Source organism: Alligator mississippiensis, chromosome 3 (genome assembly GCF_030867095.1).
Source record: "Alligator mississippiensis isolate rAllMis1 chromosome 3, rAllMis1, whole genome shotgun sequence".
Lineage (NCBI taxonomy): Eukaryota > Metazoa > Chordata > Crocodylia > Alligatoridae > Alligator > Alligator mississippiensis.
This window is the reverse complement of record NC_081826.1, coordinates 244,157,742-244,181,517: the sequence shown is the minus strand read 5'-3', so window position 1 is coordinate 244,181,517 and position 23,776 is coordinate 244,157,742. Positions and strand designations below refer to the sequence as shown.

General features: G+C 39.7%; 1 protein-coding gene across 12 annotated transcripts in view; it reads right to left on the bottom strand.

Annotated features, from left to right (window-relative positions):
• The window catches only part of MEF2C (myocyte enhancer factor 2C), a 173,036-nt gene that overhangs the window by 9,810 nt on the left and 139,450 nt on the right, over positions 1-23,776 (bottom strand). For all 12 annotated transcript variants that reach the window (XM_059725039.1, XM_059725041.1, XM_006263296.4 and 9 more), the window contains 3 exons: positions 7,765-7,937; positions 5,462-5,591; positions 4,437-4,572 (listed from right to left, as the gene is read on the bottom strand). In XM_059725039.1, coding sequence (XP_059581022.1) covers positions 4,437-4,572; positions 5,462-5,591; positions 7,765-7,937 — 439 coding nt within the window. The remainder of the gene's footprint in view (positions 1-4,436; positions 4,573-5,461; positions 5,592-7,764; positions 7,938-23,776) is intronic.

The window sequence follows — 23,776 nt, the reverse complement described above, 5'->3', positions numbered from 1 at the left end:
TTGAGAGAAGCCATAGCTGTTCTTCAGAATTTCAGGGTACTTTGCTCTCCACCCTCATCCAGCAGACAGTATGTTGCTCGATGGACTGCTGCTCCAGCCAAGCAGGGAACAGAGCATGCCCGCTTCCCAATACCACACTGAACTACAGGGAAACAAAGGCTAACTGAGCAGTTTAGGTCAGGCAACCAGGGCTGCCCTGTGCACTGCTAAGGGAGTCTGAATAGCAGCTGAGACATGCCCACGGGGCCCCCCTGGCTGTGCAGTTTCAGCTCTGCAAGCTCTCTCTTCTTCCAGGACTCAGTATTAGAATTTCTGTTCAGGCATCTCTGGATAATTTTTTCTACCAGGAAAACAAATATGGACAATTCTCCTAGATTATCTGAATGTGTGTGTGCAGCCTGAGTTACAAAAAGTGGATATTTTCCCTCCTGAAAAGCAGTTGGAAAAAACCCCATATCATTTATTTATTTTTCACTGAAAATATGAAACTTGGAAACTGTTCTCCCCAGCTAGGGACAGACATTATACATAAACTGGTTTAAGTGATAAGAAACTGGGTTAAACCTGTAATAGAACAGATGTTCAGTGCATATAAATCAGTTTGAAAATGGCTGAAACTGATTTGAGATAAACCTGGTTGAATGAAGTATCAGACAACTGATTTGGCTCAAACCAATTTATGCAATGTCTGTCCCCGACCCCTTGCTGGTTTAAGTTAAATCAGAGTCCCCCAGCATCCTGGCATGCTCTCTGGGCTGGGTGGGACTCTCTGTTCCACAGCAGGGCTGGCCCCTCCACTCCTTGTCTGGAGCTAAGCACAGACTTGCAGGCACAGCAGGATCTGCTGGCTTCCCCATACCCTCCTCTCCCCACCCCCAACCACTCGCTGGATAAGCAGAGATGCTTTACTCCTCTATGCCACAGAAGGGACCGTAAGCTAGCATGTGGTATGCTAGCTAATGCTGAGAGGTGTCTCTGTGTGTGTCTCTCTCCAGTTTCACTGGCTTAGGCACACAGAACAGTGACCACTTAGGGCTTTTGGAACTAATCAACAGGTCAGCCAGTAAGCTGTTTAAGAAGTTTGAAGTAATATGGAGAGAGGCTATTAAGACTTTTATCAGCCCCCTCCTCCCCTACCAGATGGCTTTCTTGCCTGTCAGTTTGCTGCAGACAGTATGACAAAGCAGGGAGGGAGACTGAAAAGCTCCATATCATCAACAGATGCATCCACTGTGCACACACCCTTGCCTCAGAGTGCTAGCCCAGGGCTGGGGGCTAGCAACACTCCCACCCCTTGAGCAGCCAGTGGGAAAAAGCCTGAAAAGTTGCAGGCGGACCTCCCTAATAAGAGAGTCCTGCTGGTGCCTGGCCATGCCCCCCTTAGCTCAGCTCCCTGCAGAAGGGCAGGGAGGGCTGCTCTAGTGCCCCTCAGCATCTAGCCTGAGCCACTGCAGGCATGTGCCTGAATGTTCTCAGTCCAGAGAGAACGTTTGTTCAGTTTCAACCCAGTTCAGCCTAGCCAGATTAGACTAACCTGCAAAGATTGAATCAATTCAGGCTTAGGCTTTTTGAATGTCTGGCCTTAGCCCCCTTCGGTGGTTTTAGCAAAAAGGCCAAAATCTTCATGGAGACTAAATTACTTTGATGTCCTTCAAAGTGTTCGCTCTAAACACTGTTCAAGCACACTGACATTAGTATAATTGCCTATCAAAAATTGAGCCAAGTGGAAGAGCTGTATTTCTAGCACATTGGCCTAAGGTACTTTTCTAATAATGCACCTTTGAGAACCCTATATTCCTCATGGTTCAGACCTCTCAGGACAAGCTGAAATACTTAATGTATTGGTTACTAACAACACTTCTGTGCCCTCTTGTATGGAACAAACTGATTTGTGCCACGTGAGGTTTGATGTTAACTAGACAGTGCTTCCTCCCCTTCTTCCCACTTCCAACCCGGGAACCTGGAGGTGTCTCCCAATAGCTCTCTTTTGTTTGCAGAACGTGATGGCCATGTCCACACGAACGTGGATGTTTGGTTCCCTGGGGACAGGTAGCGGCGGTGCACCTTGCTTTGGCATGCAACAAGTTTCCCAGGGTGTGGTAGGGGAGGCTGGGGCCAGCAGCCTTACCTGCGGTCTTGGGGACCTTCTAAGGCTGCAGCAGTGGCGATTCTGTCATGTGGAGCCTGTCTGGCAGCCACAGAATGGCTCTGGGAAGCTTGGCTCCACTTTTGAGTGGTGTGTGCTGCCCATGCGTGCACTGCTCCACTTTCTTTTCAGTGGTCAAAAAAATCCATGGGAAAAAAAAGCAGAGAAGTGCATGCATGGGCAGTGCTTCCTTGCGGTGTGGAGAACATCCGAATGTGTGGTATGTGGTGCTGTAGACGTATTTGTGGTGCCACATACTGCACAGCCAGACTTGTGTGGATGTGGCTGATAGGTCCTTCTCAACTAATTTAACAGAAAACATCCTGTCATTGTTCTTTATTATTTCTGAACACATTAAATCCGTATTAGACTTGCAGCATCCTGTACTGACCTCAGGTAGCTTAGTATAGAACAGAATAGTCTGCAGGCAATTTAACTCTATTATTTTTGAGTCTGGTTGGCTAAGGGGTTTAGGATTCATGCAGTGAATAGGAGTATTTCTTTATATTTTTCCAAGTTTTAGTCAAGCTGATTCTTCTATGTGAGCTGTATTTATTCTATACATTTAAAATAATTTGTTAAATCACAACAGCTTTTATAGATGAATCCAAGTTAAGTTAAAAAAAAAGAGATCCTGCTTATTTTCTACCTAAATAGAGTTCTATTTATAGGGAGTCAATGAAGCAGCTTTCACAGTACTACATTTGGTTTAAAATTATTGAAAGAATAATAATAATAACAACCACCAACCCAGAATGTATTTCACCAGGCACAGCCATTACACTTCAACTTTCTTTGTTGTGATATGAATTAGAAACAGATGATGATGTATGACATATCTAAAAAAGGTATGTTGTTAGTTTAAGATTTAACTTTGTCTGGTTAACCAAAGAGTCTTATTACATTTTATGGTAAACCACTGAAAACAATCAGCTTATTGTTGTTTTACATTGATATCTAACAAGTGAATTTTCAATTTGTTTGGGATTTTATGCTTCTAGATGTACCATTAGCCTGCCTGTTTACACCAGAAACAGTATGTCTCAAAATGAAAAGTAATATGGAAACAATAATGCAAAAGTATTTTTTCTAAATCAGCAAATATTTTGGTTATATATTTTCATTCAATCAATATCTGCAACTATAGGAGGGGTATTTTGAAATCATGTTTTCTAAAACCTTTTATATTGCTCTAAAAACTGAAGCCCACTGACGCATGGTAAGAAAATTACAGAAAATCATAAAACTTCATCAGATAAATTACCAAGAGAATACTGACGTTTAGACAACATTTACAATGTTAAATATTTTCAGATTATGGAATCTGTCTTACAAAGAATTAATGCTTCTGTGTAATGTACCTCTTTTGAAAAAGGTTGAGCTAATACTTTCAAATGCCAGTAAATTAAAACTTTAGTAGTTGATTTGCACTTTCTACAATGAACAGTTTTAATTCAAGCCTATGCCTTCAGCTATAAAGGCTGTGATATTATATATGTAGGACTTAGCTCAATATATTTCATGGGTGCTCAAGAGCTCTGAAAATCAGGTTCTTAATTTAATTGGCCAATATTTTTTTTGTTCAGTCATGAATAAGGCAGCCTTTCTTGTATGAATTGACATTTTATAAGGTACTTAAAAGTAAGACAGGAAGGTGTTTTATGCAGGCTTCTGTTTTACTGTAGAAATTTCTTGATATTGCCACTAGAGGGCAGGAATACCTATCTTCTTCAACACAGGAAAATCTAAATGGGGTTTATCTACTGCCAGTTTCTTAGGCATACCTATGTTAAACTTTTTAATAAAACCATTCCAAGTAAGTGAAATTTGCATGTCACAGCTGAACATATACGAGTATGCAATTATCAGACAAGTTCGTGGTTTAATTTCAGGTCAAATAATTATGCCATAAGCTGTTTTGATTTACAACAATTATTTAGAAAATTTGTAGTTTATGGTAAAAGTCTGCACTGTGCTAAATGGAATCAAAATGCTTAAAAGAAAAAGAAAATAAGTGGAGTGTTCTTTCTGCGATGTAAATAAAATATCACTTTAATGAAGGATTAAAAAAATTATACTAATCTTTCTTCTACAACTGAAGAAATTCTATGGGTACAAAAGATCATTTTAGCTACTTACTTTATATGATACCTGTTTTGTATTTTGAAAGTAGAGCTCTTTCATATAGCTGAGATGTGTGACTACTTGCTATATGAAAGCCATTGCATCTTACTCAAAACAGTGCTAAACTAATGTAAACCAATTTGATAATGTAGATAATACTGCTTACCCCAGTTGGCTGAGGGCAGATGGTGGCATGTTATGTAGATGCTGCTGTTGCCAGCCAGTTACTGAACCAAGATGAAGAGCACTGGCTGTGTTAAACCCAGAGAGAGATGATATATCTGCACTACTCAGTGAGTATTCTAGATTTGAAAACAGAAAATACATTAATTAAAGGAGAATCAAGAGAAAAATAACTAAATAATAACTGACACCATAATTTAAAATTTAGCATGTCACTTAATAATCCTTTGTATCTTAATTACTTGAATGGAATTAAATCAGAATAGCAAAACTGGATCCTTTACTTAAATCAACTATTAATGTGGGAGCAAACAATGCAATAATAATTATAGTATAATTTGTGGAGGCAATTTTGAACTATACTGTCACCATTGCTGTGCAAGAATATCCATAGATTTTTAAGGCCAAGAAGATCCTTTATATCATTTAGACTGCTTCTTGTATGATGCAGTCCAAAGTGTAACTTCCAGAAAAGAAAGGCTTATATTTCCATGAATTTTTAGCAATTGGAGCATGACATAGGAATATGGGATATAAGGATCATGGATCTTCAACTCTAGTCCCCTGCTATTGCAGGCACCCATGTTACATATTCTTGGTCATAAATTTATCAAGTTCCTCCTTAAAACCAGTTAGATATTTATTTACCACTAGTCCTAATGGAAAGCTTTCATAGAATTAGATGTGATCATCTGAAATATTTAGATGGGTAAACTAACCAAGAACCCTTTTTTAAAGCCACACTGTTCAGGGAAAGTTAATGGGAGAGAGCATGGTAAAGCAGCTTTCCACTATAAAAATGTAATTGTTTTACACGAATCTGTGAGTGTCTCATGTCAGTTATAGACTCAGGGTACGCAAATGAAGCTTTCAGCCATTAAAAGCAAAACAGACTACAAATTTCTCAGTTTGATTCCACATGCATACAGATAGTTTATTACAACTAAGCCACTGTACATGTCAGTATCTTGCTCTACCCTACTATTTACATCTTATACTGATACTTACCAGTACCATATGTTGTTGAAATGGCTGATGGGTATCCTCCCATGCCTTGCCCTGGTAAAGTAGGAGTTGCTACGGAAACCACTGGAGTAGCCAATGACTGAGCAGACTGGGAGTTATTTATCCTCTGATTCTTTTAAAGTAAGTAAAATAAACATATCATTGACTGAGTTTGAATCAGTTAAATGTATTGGGTACATCAGCGCATGTTTTGTGAGTAAGAGATACAACTTGATACAGATTTCATGAAATTAATCATTTAACATGTGGCTTTTATGAACTTTGCCAACCCTATCATTTACAATCCTTCAAGAGACCAGTTGTCACCATAGTAACCCATTACATCACAATCTCCTAGGTAACGGAACTAGTAACTAGTATGATTGCTTTACTGTGGGTAGAAAAACAGACCATATGAAAAAATGAATAAATATGTAAACTCTACTTCCATTGTTTTACTTTTCATTCAAATACAAAAAATATTAAAATCAACAATAATGGATTTTATATTTAATTCAGTAAGTGGTACTGTGAATGTGCTGCATACTATATTCTCACCAGCAGATGGTGCTCTGACTACTTCATTCTTTTTAATGGTGAAACAAACTTCAAAAAATAAAATAGCAAAGCAATTATACATTTGTCTTTAACTCTTTGGCATTGGGTGTTTTAATGCATAAAAACCCTGGGGGATTCTAATTTGGGAAAAAGGATAAAATGTCTAAAGAATCACTTAAATAACTAATACAGTTGTGCCACTTATAAAAGAGGTAGTATATTGTTAGCAAAATACTAAAAATGGAAAAGCTATATTTTTAACATGCAGAAGTTGAATATAGGTAATAATTGTAATTTTGTCACCTCTGTTGCAATCAATGGGAATTTGTGATTACTTTTTTACTTCATAACAGTGTGAGTGCTAATGTTTTGCAATGTTATTTCAACCACTAATCACTTATAAATTAAAATCAGATAAAATTATTGTTTTAGCATTATTAAGTGAGCATCACAACCACTTACCAAAAGCAGATCAACATCCTCAGACTGAGAGCATAGGAAAGGAGTGTTAATATTTAGTTAATGTAAATATTTATTAGAGGGCAGCTTTCTATCACAAGGAATAGTTTTATCTGATTGGTATCACCAGTGAACTAATTTTTTAACACAGTCAATAAAAATAACACATCCTAAAGCCATTATTTGTCCTCCTAATGAGATGTTTATTTCAAATATGAAGACAAAATATTCGGCTTTCAGTGTAGGTCTTTGTCTCTGAATGTATTTATTATTTCAGCTCCAGCCTCAGTGGCTGCAAAGACTGTGTAGCAGCACCTGGTTGCCAGAGACCTGACCATTGACAGAATCCCTTGGAAAGTATCAGTTTTAAGGGCATTGGAATAAATCATTTGATGGAGACAGCTTGTCACTGCCTGAGTCTACTTGAGTATAGCCCCGTAGGAAACTGTATTTATTACTCATCTTTTCAGAAGAGAGCATCACATTTATGGGGTTTCAGTTTGATATTCAGTTAATTTATAATGCATCAGGCTGAAGTGGCCAAGTTGCAAGTTGTTTTAATAGCTTGTCTATTACATAATGGAAAAAAGCATTTACAGCATCACTTACATTCACTATCAGGGTCCTTCTTTAATCAACCTCACTTTTAATGTTACATTGCTCTTGAAAAATTTACTTGAAGCCATTTTTTGCAAGACACTCATATGAAACCCTTGATGACTCAAGCTTGTATCATAGTTCTCTGCTTAAGTTATGTTAAAACAGACTCCAGAAAATGCAGGGGTCTCAGTTACATGCTTCACTTTTTCTTGCTATATCTAAGGAATAATTACTGCTTCTCCTCATTATAAAACATGACCCTTGTTCCCAAAGTGACAGATTTCAACTTCATTTGTCTCTGGTTATTCTGTCAATTGCTGAGGCTTTGGCTGTGTAAAATTTAAACCAGGGTTGTTAACTTCGGATTATATATAAAGTTAATTTCAATCATTGTAACAACTTTAGGAAAGTTGTCACAGGGAAAGAATCATGAGAAATTTAGAATAAGCAGAAAGCAGTAGCTATTTTGTAACTGAATGGAAGAAGGGAGGAAGTAAAAATGATTTCAGGAAGCAACAACAAGACAATACCAGTCCATGGCAGTTCAGTGTCAGAATGTAGGGTCTGATCCAAAGGCCAGTGAAGTGAATAGAAGATTTTCCATTGATTTCAGTGGGCTTAGGACCATAGCCTCAGGCAATGAAATAGCCATTGTTTGAATGTTAAGAAGTGTCTTGAAAATTCATTACCACTGATGGCATCGTGTTCTTGCTGCCTGGTGGAATAAGCACTCGGAGGTCTGGTTTACGGTTGTTCATTCCCAAGTTCATTGGTGGAGGAGATTTTGCTTGCATATTCTTGTTCAAGTTGCCAGGTGAGACCAGCAGACCTGGTGAGTTTCGGGGGTTTCCATACCCATTCCCTGTGGGGTGGAAAAAAAATAAAACCCTTTTGAAGAGAAGACGAGCCTCAGATATGTTTCCTATGGCTGTATGTACATGAACATTTCATAGCTTGTACACTCAAAAAGCTTTGCCTTTGTACACCACATGTACAATGTAAGTGTTTATGTGTGAAAATGTAACCCACACTGTATTTGAAGCAATTGGATTTAAGATACTTTTCCTTATGGCAGTCATCAATGATACACAGAACAAAAAATTGATTATCTGGCTCTATTTTTACACTGAATAGCATTTACGCACTCCAGTGAGCCCAGACCTAAGTTTTGCTACAAAGAAAAGTCAGACAATCTTATAGTTAAAAAATACAGAAAACTATGCTGTGCTTTCATGGACAAATACAAGAGGATTCTGACTTGCCTGACTCACTTCTTTCCAGTTCATGGTTCTGTTTTGTTTTTAAACAAAGAACAAGTATAGAAAGGCTATAATTTATAGAAAAAGATGGGGGTGGAATAGGAAGAGTCTTAAATGTTCTTCTACTCTCTTCCCTCTACTTTTAGGACCCAATCCTGTCAACATTACATTCCATGGGAGCAGGATCATGTCCTTATTTGGAAAATGCTTCCATATATTTTCTCCCTCCTTTGCTGCCTTCTGCAAGTCCCTGTAACAATCCTGACAGGAAAATGCTTTGTCCTGTGGTATTTGGGACTTCCAGAAGCAATTTCTCCTTCTATCTGAAATAACAGTAATGCTTGCATAGCTCTGCTGCTAATGAGTTTCCATCCCACAGAAATTAAGACCTTTCCACCTTCCCCCATCAAATCCCCTCTCTCATCCTGGGAAAGGCTGGGAAAAATGTGACTCTAATGTAGTCTTCAAATTTTGTCTCTTTGAGGCCAAGGAAGGTACAGACAAGTGCAGCCCAAGTAAGGTAAGTAATATTTAACTGGCAATGCAGACAGAGAAAACTCTTACATGTGGATACCAAGAAAATAAGTATTAAGACAAAACACATTCTCGACTCATCTTTAGTTGGCAACTAGCAAGCAGAAATACGTAGCCTAAAAATAGCACTGGAGGATGGGCTTGTGGGCAAGACAAAGACCTATGAATCAGAAAACCTTGGTTCTCATTTTTAGCCCATCACAGACTTCCTGAGGGATCATGGAATCATGTAGTTATTACGTGCCTCAGTTTCTCTCTTTGTAAAAAAGGGGATGATAGCTCTACTTCAGAGAGATGTATTGAGAAAGAGGTCTATTTGATGAAGTCTGTGGGAGAAACCATGAAAATGGCAATAAATAAAAGAAGGAATCCTTTTGGTATAATGGAGCCTTTCAATTTGTGGGGAAAAAAAGCTGAACACTAATAATATCCAGTCATAATTTTAATATGCAAACACATTAGACTAACTTTATCCATTAAATCAAGCATAATTTCTTTCTAGATTCTTGGTGAAAAGAAGATAAACATTTAACACAGTACAAAAACTTCAGAAATATTTATTTTAAAAAAATCCCTCTTTTTTAAGTTGGCTGTTTAGCTCCTTACAAACAACCTACAGATAGTGAGATAAAATGTGTTAATTAAAAAAGTGGATTTTACACTTATCAAAACCAAAACAGAGTGCTTGCAAGAATATTCCATTTAGTGTCACTATTTTTTAATGAACAATTATTTTGAATATGGATCTGCTATATTTTAAGCTTTAATTAATGCTCTGAGTTATTCAAGAGATGCAGGTTGAAAGAAGTACATTTTAAAGATGGTATTTTTGAGGAAACAACTATGTGCTTTTTAAAAGACAGGAATTCACTATGACAAATGGAACATGATTTACTCATGTGAGCTCTAATTTAAACAAACAATCAGATGAAATTTATCTTAGTAATTGGAAAAATGGAAGAATTAAAGAAAAACAGAAATTGTGGTAATCTATTTAAGCAACTGAAACATAAGCAAGGTTTTCTCTGATACCAGTTTATGCATAGGAGCTATTTGTTTAAAAGGCATTAAAACTGCTTTAGAAAATGTGTTGCAATATGACAGACAAGCATGTTCAATGTGTGAAAATGAAGCTGCTTCACTCAAATAATATGTCTTTTCATAATTCTACCGCAAACTTTCTGCAATATTCCAGTAAACACCATAAACCATAGTCTGTGCTTGCAACTTTTGGTGAAAAGAAACATTTAAAACATTATAATTTTCTATGAAATTATAATTCTTCACAAAAGATTGTATCAAGCTATAGTGATATATTAAATGAAAAAATAAGAGCAGGAATATATTCACATGATTTAAAAAATATGTTATTCAAAAATATCAGCCAGATTTTTTTTTTATGTATTTACTCTACTGATGTAAAATATTTTGAACAGTGATGACATTTCTTACATTTATATTTTTAGAACATCAAATTATTTTTAAGAACTACTGCAATCTTCTCTTTACCAGTGGATTTCTGCTGTTCTTGGCATATTATGCCAGCTAGCATTTTGGAGCCATATAATAACCATTTCTCCTTCCAGCCACCAAATTGTTATTCTTTTGGCATAATGTGGATTCAGGAATGTAAGGCTGTGGGCTCTAAACCGACGATATAGAAACCCATCATTTGAAAATCAATGATGAATACATACATGCGGTATACAGCTAAGAAGAGCCTGCATTTAAACTAGCTCTTTAAACCGCATCCTCTTTCTTACTCAGAAAGCTGTGGCCTGCTCTGAGGCAGCTGTCCCACCGTCAGATAAATTCACCAAAGAGAATGGTCTTATTTACATTCAGAGGCAAAAAACTGTATAAGGCTTCTAATATACAGATTAAACCTTTCTTCATCCTATACTTTAAAATTACACTTCGCCTGGACAATTATCAATTTAGAAGTGACTGTACGCAGAACATCACATTCCACTACCCACTAGAAAGCGCAAAAATTATATGTCATGTATGAATGGATTTCCTGATTATAGATTATAAGAAAATGAAGAACAGATGGATTTTTAAGCAAGTTTGCTTTTCATTTTTATTTGGTAAAAAGCCATATTTTCACTGGAATAGAACATTTTTAAACATTACAGTTACAATTTGTAATGCGTAGTGAAAATAAAAGCGCGTAGATGTACAAGTTTTAAAGGAAATATGTCAGAATTTACAGCACTTTCAATTCCCAAAGTTTTAAGAACACATTGCTTTTTTCTAGGGATTTTTTGTTTTATTGCTTTCAATACGTAAAGATGATTCCATACATAAAAAAGAACTGTATTGAGATACATAGTGGTGGAGCAGCAGATGCCATGAAATGTAATGTCAAACTTTTTATTTGGGCTAGCTGCACATTACAAAGGGAAATGTTTTCTGATTATAGAAGCCTTTCTCTGAGCATGTAGAAAATCAGCAATCTGGAAAAGCTCCCCGTGACTTTTGACTTAAGTAAAGACCACAGGATTAAACCAATGATTTCTCTTTTTAGAACTTTTTTAGATCCAAGGAAGACTATGTATTAAGGACTACTCAGTCAATGCTAATTAATACAGACTGTTAACCACTGAAGGAAAGACTACTTGAACTACTTGAAATAGACTTCCTTGGTTACTTTAAGGTGGAGTATTTATTATTTTAAATGCTAACTTCTCTGTTGTATGAATTTAAAGATGTGAAGTGTGTTAGACAACACTCAGTGGGTGTATCTATACATACAATTAGCGCATAGCAATAAATTTATTTCTCCCAGGTGCAGCATTTACATGTGTGCCCAGGACTGCAGCACACTGAGCCAGGTTGGAGCAGCCAGGCTACTCTGGGTTGCTCCACCCTGGCTCAACATGCTGCGGAGGAGCTGGCTGGGGCACAAAGCCCCAGCCAGCAGCAGTCACCATCTACGTGTGCAATTCAGAGCACATAACTATTCCATTGTAGGACAGTACTCATCCTAGACAGTACTGTCCTACACCAGAGTTAATTAATTTACTATGTCCTAATGCAGACGTGTATGTAGAGGGTGACACCTTATTGCAGAGCTAATTAGTTAGCTCTGCAGTAAAGTACACATGTAGATACACCCAGTATTTTAAACCTTTTATAGTCAGTATTCAAGAATAGTTCTTAAACCTCTTACAAACTTTAGAGCCATACGAGTAAGGATTGCTGGTTTGGGTTCATATTTGAGAGTCTTAAAAGACACTAGGTGCATCTACATGTGCATTAATGCACTTTTCCTAATGTGCACTAAATGTAATACCTCCAATGTGAGGTACTTAAGTAGTGCAAATGCACATTTTTTTAGGTGACACTTAATGCTCACTAGCATTTTATACTCTGTGTTAGCATAGTAACACTTTTTTAATGCACTGCTTTAATTTGGAGAAAAATAGGCTATTGTGCATTAAAGTGCAAGTGTAGACATGTTCCCTGTAACATGTTTGCCCAAACTGGACAGTGAACCCTATGTAAATTTCTGATTTTTACAAATGGATTATTACTTAGGCAAACAAATAAAACAAAACAAACCTCCCTTCCCCCATATCCAAAACACCCAACCAAGCATCATCATCAAAAACCTAATATATTCCTGAGGAATTACTAATGTAACACAAAATAAATCAGTGCTTTCTTTGGAAAGCTCAATGTTTAACACCAGCAATTTAGGGCTGAAAATTTCCAAGCTGTTGAGAACCACTGGCACCTACTTCTCACTAACTGTAATAAGAAAAAGTCGTTCAATACTTGTGTAAGATTCAACAAGTCCAGCAGTAATTTCAAGTTGCCAGAGTTACTATTCACTACCTGCTAGTTTCTAACTCACAAATTTTCAGAGAAGAATATACGGACTTCCTTTTTATGGGTTGTCCCTGTCTGTATGTCACTATTGGTTTAATCCTGTTACCTGACCAGCAAGCCTTCCAAAAATACTAAGAAATGTAGAAAGATACAGTGTGTGTAAGTGACCTAATTATGCTGCTATGTTACCCTGAAATTTATGCAGAAGGCAGGGTACAGAAGCACCTTATAGACTAACTGAATCAAAGATGCACAAGCTTTCATGAGCAAGAGCACACTTCATGAGCTAAGCATCTTTCTGTCTTATCAACTCTATTCTGCCTTCTGCCTGACTTCAGATTAATGTGGCTAACTACTTCTCTCTGCTCTTGAAATTTATGATGGGTGAAAAATAACTTAGAAAAGAAGGAAGCCAGTAATAGAAGTCTTCATAATTTTACACACAGTTCAGTATTCTTCAGTGACTCCACTGACCAGAAGAGGAATTTTTCCTAAGCAAGAATTAAATAAATAATGATGAAGAATTTAGGTTGCCCTTTCAATTACTCCATGTATACAATTCTTGGGTGCCTGTAGACATGCAGGGAGGCTGCTCCAATGCACTGTAATTAGGACATGTGCTCATTAGTGCAGTCCAGCAAGCCTCTGTGTCCCATGTATCAGCATTCCCATGCTTCAAAATGGTGGTGGGTGAACTTTAACTAAAGCTCATTTGACGAGCTTTAGTTAAAGTGTCCCCCACTGCCATTTTGAAGTGCGAGGATGCTGATACAGGAGATGCTGCGGGAGCTTTATTAGAGCAGTTCTCAGAGTCATTTTAATTAAAGCTCCCTCCTCCTCACCTTTACAGCATGTGTGAAAACACCTGTTATTTTTAATGCACACATACTAATGGAACAGTAAATGCTGGTTATCACCAAAACAAACGGATAGCAACCATAATGCACTATAGCCAGGAAATCATTCTTGTCTTCACCTACAGCATAATTTTTAAAGGAACTAATTGAAGGTTTTTATTCACATATTGCATCTGTTAGTCATTTCACAATACATTACCTTAGCTAACTGGAAGTGGTAGAAGAAAACCAATGTAGAAATTCGTTCACCCAGGAGAAGAAAATCTTTACATTAAAATACCCGCTCATTCCCACACTGTTACACTAATGGACCTTCTCTACTGAATTACAGGGAGCAGACCAAGACAGATGTGGTGTGTAAAATCTACTGACTTTGAATGAAAGAATTCTAAAGCATTTTGTGAAGTAACAACTGATTTTGTGTGGAATAGAAAGAAAGGGATAAGAGTTTTGGGGATGGGGCGAAAGTATCACAACAATTCTTTATTTTCACTTTTCTTACAGTAATAAAAGGTCTATGTCAATTTAGAAACTAAAATGACAGTATGATGTGAGGTTAGCATTTTACCATCAATGTTAGCATTTTACAATCTCTCTCTCATTAATCCATACCAGTGCAGCAGCTTAAGGTACCAGTATCATTGCTGGGAGAGCCTAGTAGACTGCAGTTATGCTGTACATGGGAGGATTTGGGGTCTTTGGAGAAACAGGATGATGGTGTTTAGGTACAAGTTATGGCCACCTGCCCTAAGAATGTAAAAAGGCAGAAGATTTAATTGCTCTAGCCACATACTCTTATTAGCAACAGAAAAGCTAGATACTTAGTCGAGTAGGTGCTTATTTTGTAGGGTAATTTCTATTTTTAACCAAGAACTGTCTAATTGAAAATGCATAACCAGAGTTGGCAGTAGGAATCAGAACCCAGGTTTAACCCACTCATGTCTGAATGCTACAGAATCAGGCTCTCTCGTTTACACTCATGTCCTCATAACTCCTGCATAACTGCCTAGCAGAGGTCCAGCTTCAACAGGAGGGAAGGAAGAAGCTCCTATAGAGGCTATTATATAGCCTGGTGATTAAGACATTGTTCTGGGAGAAGTTGGTTTGAATCTTTTCAAAATAAGGAGAGCTCCCATGTCTTGGGTGAGTACTCTAGTGCCTAGGACTTCTTATAAGAGGTGTGTGGCACCACCACCATAATATGAGCCCTTGTCAGCTAGGCATCTATCCTTAGAAGAGGACTTGATGTGCTGGATACCAAGTGGGAATATCTAAGGGGTATACTTATTTATGTAGGTTGCTTCGCCAGGAATCAAAATTTCAGAACATTTAAGGTAGCCACCCTCCCATCCCTTAGAACAGGGGAGAATATGAGGATGTAACTAGAGTGTAGCATACATTACTTATTCTAGATAGGCAGGCAGACTCTAGGGGAACTGTGCAAATGAAACATACATTAAAAACCCTGAGCTGGTTCTAATTTACCTAGGTATCTGAATGGCTTTACAAGACTGTGTGTGTATAGCTGAGCTATTTAAAGCTAACTTTGCTCTCCCTGCCCCTGGTTTCTGTGCTACATATCAAAAGGAGGGAAAGACAAGCAGAGTCTTAGTGTTGCTCCCCCTCCATCCACTCACCACAAAGTAGCTGCCATTGTCAATACTCTTATCATTGGTTCTTATAAAACCTGTTCATAGCTCCATACAATTTGCTATGTTTGGTAATTTCTTAATGGCTAATTTCTTAATGGCATCTGGTTTAAGGAATTTATGATTACATTACAATAATGCAGGAAAACATTATGTTTCCTATATCTTTGCCTCTAATTGTATTGATTCATTTGTTTCCGCTTCAGCAAAACTGTTTTGCTCTATTAGGTTTATACATCTAAATTTGTGTGTGTGTGTGTGTGTGTGTGTGTGTATACTACATTATTTGGCTTGGATATCCACCTGATCAGCTCAGTCACTTCATTTTAATTAATGAGAAAATCCACTCAAGTGCAAAACAAACTGGGTTTCATATTTACATCTTTTTAAATGTGTATGAAGTTAAGGATAGCAAAACCAACTTCAGAAGTGCAGGGGAGGGACCCTGAATGGTTAAGATAGGGGTGGGTAAAATATAGCCTGTGGGCTGGAACTAGCCTGCCAGGCAATTTCATCTTGCCCGCAGGCAGATGCCTACGTATGCGGTCTAGCCCAGGGATGCTCCTGCTATGCTTGCATGCAGGTGAGCCCTGCTTACTCCCACAGGGGCAGTGTGCATTGTGCTCCCACCCTTGCCTGCAGGACAGCTTTGATGACCCCAGCTCTGCAGATAGGCAAGTGGCAGTGAAGGGTGGTAGGAGGGGGAGCAATGGTGGGAGGGTGGGAAGCGGTGGCGAAGAGCCGTGGCAGGTGGGAGTGGGTGCAGGGGAAGGGTAGTGGCGGCAGCAGGTGGAGGTAGGAGAAGGGTGGGAGTGGCGTCAAGCAGGTGGGGGACAGCGGAAGGGGGAAGGGAGGGGCAGTGGGCAAGAGCACAGCAGCAGCTGGATGGAACATGGGGCCTGCAACGGTGTCCCAGGGCTGCAGGTGGTGGGGGTCTAGGGCAGGGCAGCAGAAGCAGGGAGTCCAGACTGGCAGGGGCGCAGAGTCCACCTGGCTCCATTATGTAGGGCTCCACAAGGCTTGTATGCAGTTCCTGGGTTCTCTGCCTGAGCCATGTGCCTCTATGGGGAGCCCCATGTCATGTAGCCAGTGGCCCAGCACTGCTCATTGCCACGCACAGGTCATGGGGAATGGTGGGTAGCTCTACGCTATGAAGTTGGCCTGGATCTGCCCCTGCCCCTGTTGCCCTGGCTAAACCCCATGAGCTGTACTGCCGGCTTCATCGTATGGTGCTTCCTCTGGTGGTGCGGGGCGTGGACATGTGAGCCCTGCGTGATGGAGCTGGCAGCCCAGCCATGTGTCATCCTGGGGCTTGCTGGGACCATGTGCCACTGCAGGGCTCTGCCTGCCACAGGCCATGAGCACCCTGAGGCCTTACTGCCTGCTGCTGCTGCTGGTAGGCAGGGGCTGTGTGCAATGGTGTGCAATGGTGGGCACACAAATCAGGACAAAAATATTTTTTTAAATCAAATTAAAATATGTTATTTTAGATGTTTGATTTTTATTATATAGTTTTTTTTTCTGGTTTCAAGATGGCAAACTGCCTTGCCAAAAGACGTACTTCTGGGGACAAAGGGAGGGACTTCTATTGGCAAAGATCAGGGGTTAGGGGAGGGACTTCTGGTCCCAAGATGGCGATCAGGGGGCAGGGCAACCGTCAAGGGCAGGGCTACATTTGTGGCCCTCAACAGCTCACCAGAACTCGTTAAGCAGCCCTCCAGCCAAAATAATTGCCCACCCTTAGGTTAAGACATCTTGTTGCAGCTGTAGATATGTAGGTTTGAATCACACTCCCCAGTTGTGCCAAAGGCTAGCCCAGGGATTCTCAATATTTTTGGATTGAAGGGACTCCTCTAAATCTCACAATTTTATGGCACCCTATTTAAAAAAAAAAACCTAATATAAATATAGTATGAATATTATAGTGTAAACATTACAATTCTAAGATTAAGTCATGCATTAATGCATTGCATTACTATATGATATGACATGATACATGATGTTCTCCTCTTCAGACTACTGAAAGGGACATGTCCCCAGCTCCGCTGGGCCCTGTGGATGCTTGCTCCCACTGCAGCACCTGGACTCCCTACACCTGGGTTTAGGTCACTGATGGGAACCGGCAGGGCAGCTTCTGTGTTTAGTTATGTCAGGATGATACCCTCCTGGGGCCAATTGTGTAGACCCTAGGGACACCCAGGTGGCCGGGACAAAATGCTGGGCTGCACGCATGGCTTGCAGGGAGTACTTAGGGAAGCAGAGGTGAAGGTGGGGTAGGAACAAAATACAGAAGGTCCAGGAGGAGGTGTGTACTTCCTCATCCCTGGTATGTACCTGAGGTGCTAAATGCAGCCACTGCCTCTACAACGGCTCCTTGCATGTTGGGGGCCAGAACCTCCTGCTTCTGTAGCCCCTCCCTCTGGCCCTGGTAGCATATGAGGACCAGGGGAGGGGGTGAGCTAGGCTGAAAATCATGGCTCAGCAGCAGCCCTACATCTCCCTACCTGTGGCAGAGTGTGCTGCTTAGAGCATCTGGTACCAGGGTGGCTGGGGGCAGCTGTGTAAACTGTTCTCTGAAGGATGCTGGGGCAGGTGTGGGGTACTGTGCAGAGAGAGGAGCAAGTGGTGTACTTACTTCTTTGCATAGGCAGATTAACAAATGAGCCTGGTTGCCAGGGGGTGTGGGGGGCAGTGGTACTGGGTATATGATAGTTATTCATTTTTTGATCCCATTCTCACCAGCCAGCCATGGTGAGCAATACAAAGTAGGCATCAAAGCAGGCAAAGAAGACCCATTTGCATACCCATTTTGCATACCTGGCAAATATGTAAATGAACATGCAAATAAGTCATTCCCTCACTTACTCCACATTGCTCTCCATACTTGCCAATGAGTGTGTGAGAACCAGGTCCATACCTCCACAGCAGTAGCACTAAGAAAGAAAGAGGTTCCTTCCCCTGCTGGAGCCTGGGTCCTGTGGGGAGAGGAGAAGCCCCCCTCCCCCTCATTCTTTTCTTGCCCAGGGCCCCAAAACATCTTAATCTCTCTATACACAGGGGCCGGGTACTGCAGCTTCCTTGTAGAGATCTTGAGTGAGCCCAATGTGACGCTGAACCCCGGCTGAGAATCACTGAGCTAGCACCTGTTGACACAGCTGTAAATGGGGCCTGTCATGCAGATTAGGAAGTTAAAGACAGCTAAATGTTATGCTAGTTGTATCACTCCTCTGTGTACTGTTGGCTATAGAAGCTGTTCACCTTAACCTTGTTAGCACAGTGGCTGCTAAGGCTCAGGTGGACCTTTGCCCTCGCTGGGTGATAGCAGCCAGGCATGTCCTGCCTTTGTTGAGATATGGGTACTATGTAAAATGAGGGGTAAACCTGTGTGGTTCCCATGTCACTGTCTTTTCAGCCTTTTATGGAGTACAGTGCTACTGTAAGCACTAGACATGTAAATTATGGCACCCCAGGGTCAGAGCCTGAAAAGAAATCAGTGCTCAAAATCCTGGCAGATAGTAGCAGTTAAAGCTATTGGGTGTGGAGCTATTCTGAAATCTGTCCTTATTTCAGTGCTTAAAAAGGGGAGGAGTTATTTTAACTACATGTTACCAACTGTGGGTGCTAACATCTTGGAAATCTGATTATGAGCTCTTTTAAAATCTAGCTTTAGAAATAAGATTCTCATGGACCTGCCTGTCCAATTTCCATAAGAAATTAATTCCTTATCCAGTAAAGTGGTTAAGCATGTATACATCTGAGTATGTGATAAATCAGTCTCTCCATTTTGCATGCTCACACATGGGGAGTTGCAATCATGTCCTTCCTATGCAACTAACAAGCTATATTTTCTTTCCTTTCATGTGAACTGCCCTTGAGTGTTAAATCACAACAAGGATCAAACAGATTTATATAATGGGGAAAACACATTACTGGCAACTATAATATATCAAGGGAAAAACATGACTCTGTAGACTTTATTCTTGCACTTTTCTACACATGACTGCTTGAAAGCCTTTTTAAAACTCAGGACAACTCATTTACTTCTTCAGCTATTTGAAATCAGTGACCTTTTTTGGGGAAAATAATGCTACACCATTTAGGAAAAATATTTCAGGATAAGAATCAACTCCAATTTTAGTAGAGTTGAAGTGCTGTTGCAGCTGTGATGGCCCAGGAAGTGTATGAGAGGCAAGTATTTTTTGTAACATCTATTATTGGACCAACTGCATAGCTAGGAGAGATGTTTGACAAGCTTTGGGTGTAAAGCACTCTTCTTCAGGTCCTCAAATTTTAGGTCAGTGTAGAATATGAAAATGTAATTTTCAGTTTCCAGAATATATTTTAAATATATTGGTGATGGTTTATTTTTCATAAACAGTGGTAAGTGGCATCTTAGTTAAATTACATATTTTTGTAATATGCATAACTGCTGAAGACATGAAGAACGCAGTTTTACATCATGTTCTGATTACATGTTCTAATCACAAATCACACATTCCTAGTTCTCCAACATTTCTGTTAGAATAAATATACTAATAAAAGGACAATGTATGGTATATGTGTATACGTGTGTATACTATATGACGATAAAATCTTAAAAAATAGTTCTTAAAATCCAGAAGATATAAACTTGAGTTCAAAGTAGCTATTAACGCTTCCCTAACTTATCTGATTTTTTTGAAACTCTGGGCAATAGCTCCACTGTTATCAGTTTGCAAATGTATGGACAACAACTAGAATCTACAGCCTGAATACTTTAATTGGGGACCATGTTAAAAGATAAAGGGCAAGAGCTCAATATTGTCAAGAACGTGTACAATATACATGCTGCTATACTGTAAGATTTGTACTCCCAGCTCTAAAAGGCGAAATTAATTTTTTGCTTTCGATCCCAGAGCAAAGGCATAGCTGCATTCCAAGATTCAGGAGGCATCAACTATCTCTTTCATTACTCAAGAGTAAGCATGAAATCCAGATGTTTGCTGATTTGCTATGCTTCCTTATATTCTCTCTGTCTCTGAACAAAGAAACAGATTTCAGAATACAGTGGAAAAAGACAGCATGATGCCTTCTGTGCAGGCAGTATAGAAAATACAATGGGTAAAATCTTGGACTCACTGAAGTCATTTGCAAAACCCCCACTGATTTCAATGGAACCCAGGATTTCATCCAATAATTCCAAGTTATTGTTTGGGCATATATTCCTAAAGGACTATTTTAAAGCGCTTGTCATATATAAACGAAAGCCATCCTGCTTGTCTTTAAAATTCTGCTTCCAAGGAACTGCTTATCTGTATGACTCAGATAACTGTTCATTACTCATGATCATAGGACTTTTTGCCTTCAATCCTTTCAAATCTATCTTTTTTATAAATACAAATATTGAGACATTGTGAATTAGAGAGAACGTAAGACAGAGAACAAGTAAAAATCTATCACTTCAACACTTATGCAACTATTGGAAACTTAGTAAAGGCCAAAGTTTCATGAAGTAGGGGTTGAGGTCTACACCAAGAAGGTACTTGCATGCACACATATATATGCACACCACTTTGTTAATAATGCATACAGTCTCCTTTTTTTGGTGAAACTATTGGTCAGTGTGTGATCCGTGTGCATTGACAGCAGCCTTCATTCTTGAAAAATTGCTTCCAAAATACTTGAGTAGGTGAAATTCCCTTCTCTGAAAAAAACTAACATGATATTTATGCATTTCATCAGCTGCAAAAGGACCAAATGGGACTTAAAATAGTACATAGGTCTTGTACACAATTCATATAGGTTTGAATTTCAGCAATTTTGAAGAACAAGATTTTCTGTATCTTGCACCTATCAAACAAGATGTAGTATTGTCAGTTCTTATAACTAACATGTGAACTGGTGGATTAAGATTTATTGGGGTCCTGGGCAAACAGAAAATTGGAGGCCCCCAACACCCCATTATAAACATGAATGTATCATGCAACTCCTCCCCTGCAGCTGGGGCCCTGGGTCCTGGGAGCTGGATGTCAGCAGGGGGAGGGGCCCCTTCCCCTCCTGCTGGTAAAGCTGCCAATGGAGCAGGCTGTCCGCTGTGGGCTTGGGGCTTTCCGCTCTGCTGCCTTTGTCCCAGTGGCCCTGTGCCAGCTATGTGCTCCCTGCCCTCCCGGCAGTGGGAGGCACAACTCGCTGCCCCGCTGCTGCCATGTGGGCAGGGGGTGCACAGCCAGCGCAGGGCTCCCAAGGGAAAGGCAGCAAAGCAGAGAGTGTCAAGTCCACAGCGAGCAGCCTTCATCCATCCTGCACACAAATATAAGGGGGCACACACACCTTCCCATGCTTCCCCTGGGAGGGTTGTGCAGCAGCAGGGAGTTGCCCCCCCCCCCCGCATCCCACATGCCTCCTCGACGTGCCACCCATGGCTCTATCCCATTTTCTGCCTCAGTCCCAGTCCCATGCAGTGCCCTGGCTGGGCAGCACCCCCAGCCCAAGCCCCTGCCCCACTCCCTCCCTCACTGTGGGGGCCTCAATCTGTTACCTCCCCCATTCCCCTTCCTCCTCCATAGACTTTCCTGCAGTGAGCTGCTCTGCACTCTGTGCAACTGTATTCCTAGTCTCCCTCCCTCACCCCCTCTCCCTACCTCACTGTGGAGGCCTCAATCTGTTACCCCCCTACAATTCCCCTTCCCCCTCCATAGACTTACCTGCAGGGAGCTGCCCTGCACACTGCACAGCTGTATTCCTAGTTATCTGCATGTGTGCAGCATGTGCATGGGACATGCCCTGCATCCCACTCCTGGCAGCCTCAAGCAGGACCCCTTGCAGTCTAGAATGTTGCCTGCCTGCAAGGGGAAACCTGCCATTTCCCAAGGGCGGGGCCCTAAGGGCCCGTGCATTAATGTGCTTCTGAACATGATTCACACTATATCTGGTATTTTCCTTAAAGACTTGTCTCTGGGAGTCAAATGATAATTGGAAAATCTAAGTTATATTAAACAATTTTTATAGTTAAAGAAGAACCCTTTGAAAGTTCAAAAATCAGAAGGGAAATAGAATAATCTAACAGTTATTGCGTTTTCCCAACATTTCCCAAATTATTTGATTAATTAAATATGGCATGAAAAGGTCTTGGGCACAGGCCTAAATGAACTGAAGATCCATCATGATCTGGGTAAATGTCAGAATCATATAATAAATATTTGCAAGCTCTTTCTTTTAGATTGTAAAGTTGTTGTGGCAGGAACTGCCATGTGCTATGCAAATGTACAGCACCTAGCACAATAGGGATTCTACCTTGCTAGATAGAATGCTAAATGCTACTAGAACATAAAGGATGATGTTAATAATAGTAGTTTCCTATGTATTTATTTAAGAGGCAACAATTTGTTTGGGTGATGCCTTTTATTGGACCAAGTATACAGCTGGGATAAAAGTCAGACAAGCTTTTGACTGAAAAAGCATTCTTCTTTTTATTTTTAACATAATCCATACTTATGGACTATGAATTATCTTCCTCTTTACAGACACCAAAGCACATCCTGAGAAAAAGGTTAAAGGATTTTTGTATAATTTGTTTGATTTGTGTTGTTTAGCATAAATTTGTTTTAGTTTGATATCAAAGGAGACCAAAACAGTTAGTTGCCTTTGGAAATCCCAACCTGACTGCCCTCACTAAAGCTCACAGCATTTTTAGAAATATTGTTTCTTTTTTGTAAATCATACTTTAATTGTATTTTTGAAAGGGTGCCACCCATAATTCTTCTCACCTGAGGGCTTATAAATTAAAAATGACTATTACACACATTTCTATTTGGTTTGAAAGGCTAACAGAATATATAATGCATTCATGCACAGTCAGTACGTGACCAGGAAAAGTATACCTAATGGTATACTTAGCATGTTCTAACTGAGAGATCCCAGACTCAAGCCGGCCAAAGCTGAGATGACTATTGGTAAACTGTATTTAAGTTCCAGAAGAGGGGTTGTACTGTATCCCCCCTTATATACTCACTGCCCTCCTCATGATCTATAGATTACTATGGGAATAAGTTTTTAAAAGAAACTGGGTTTCTAGAAATGACTAGTAATTTTTTACTGACTAATGATTTAGTGTCCAACTGGAGTTACTGTAAAGAGGCCACATACAGAAGATGAGTACTTAGTACCATTTGAAAATCAGGTCCCAAAATCTCTAGATATTTTGGAAAATTTAGCCATGTGGCTTAAGAAAGATGGTAGAGATTAAATGGAACTGACAGAAGAGCAAATTACAGAAAAGTATAGAAACACAATAAAAATGATGCTTCTGAGGAAAATACTAGAGTCCATTTTAAGTATGTTAGACTGTCTTTAAAGATTTTATTTTATTTTTGCTATTATTATAATTATAATTATTACTATTATTTATGGGGTTGTAAACTTGAAGAAAGTCTGTTGACTAAGGTGGATTCATTGTTTTATACAAGAAAATATTGAGCTGAAATACCTTCACAATATATTCCTAGTTACATGGACTGGAAAAGTTAAATAGAAAAAGAGGAAAAAAATGTTCGTTACCCAATGGTTTCATTGTGAAATAAACTGCAA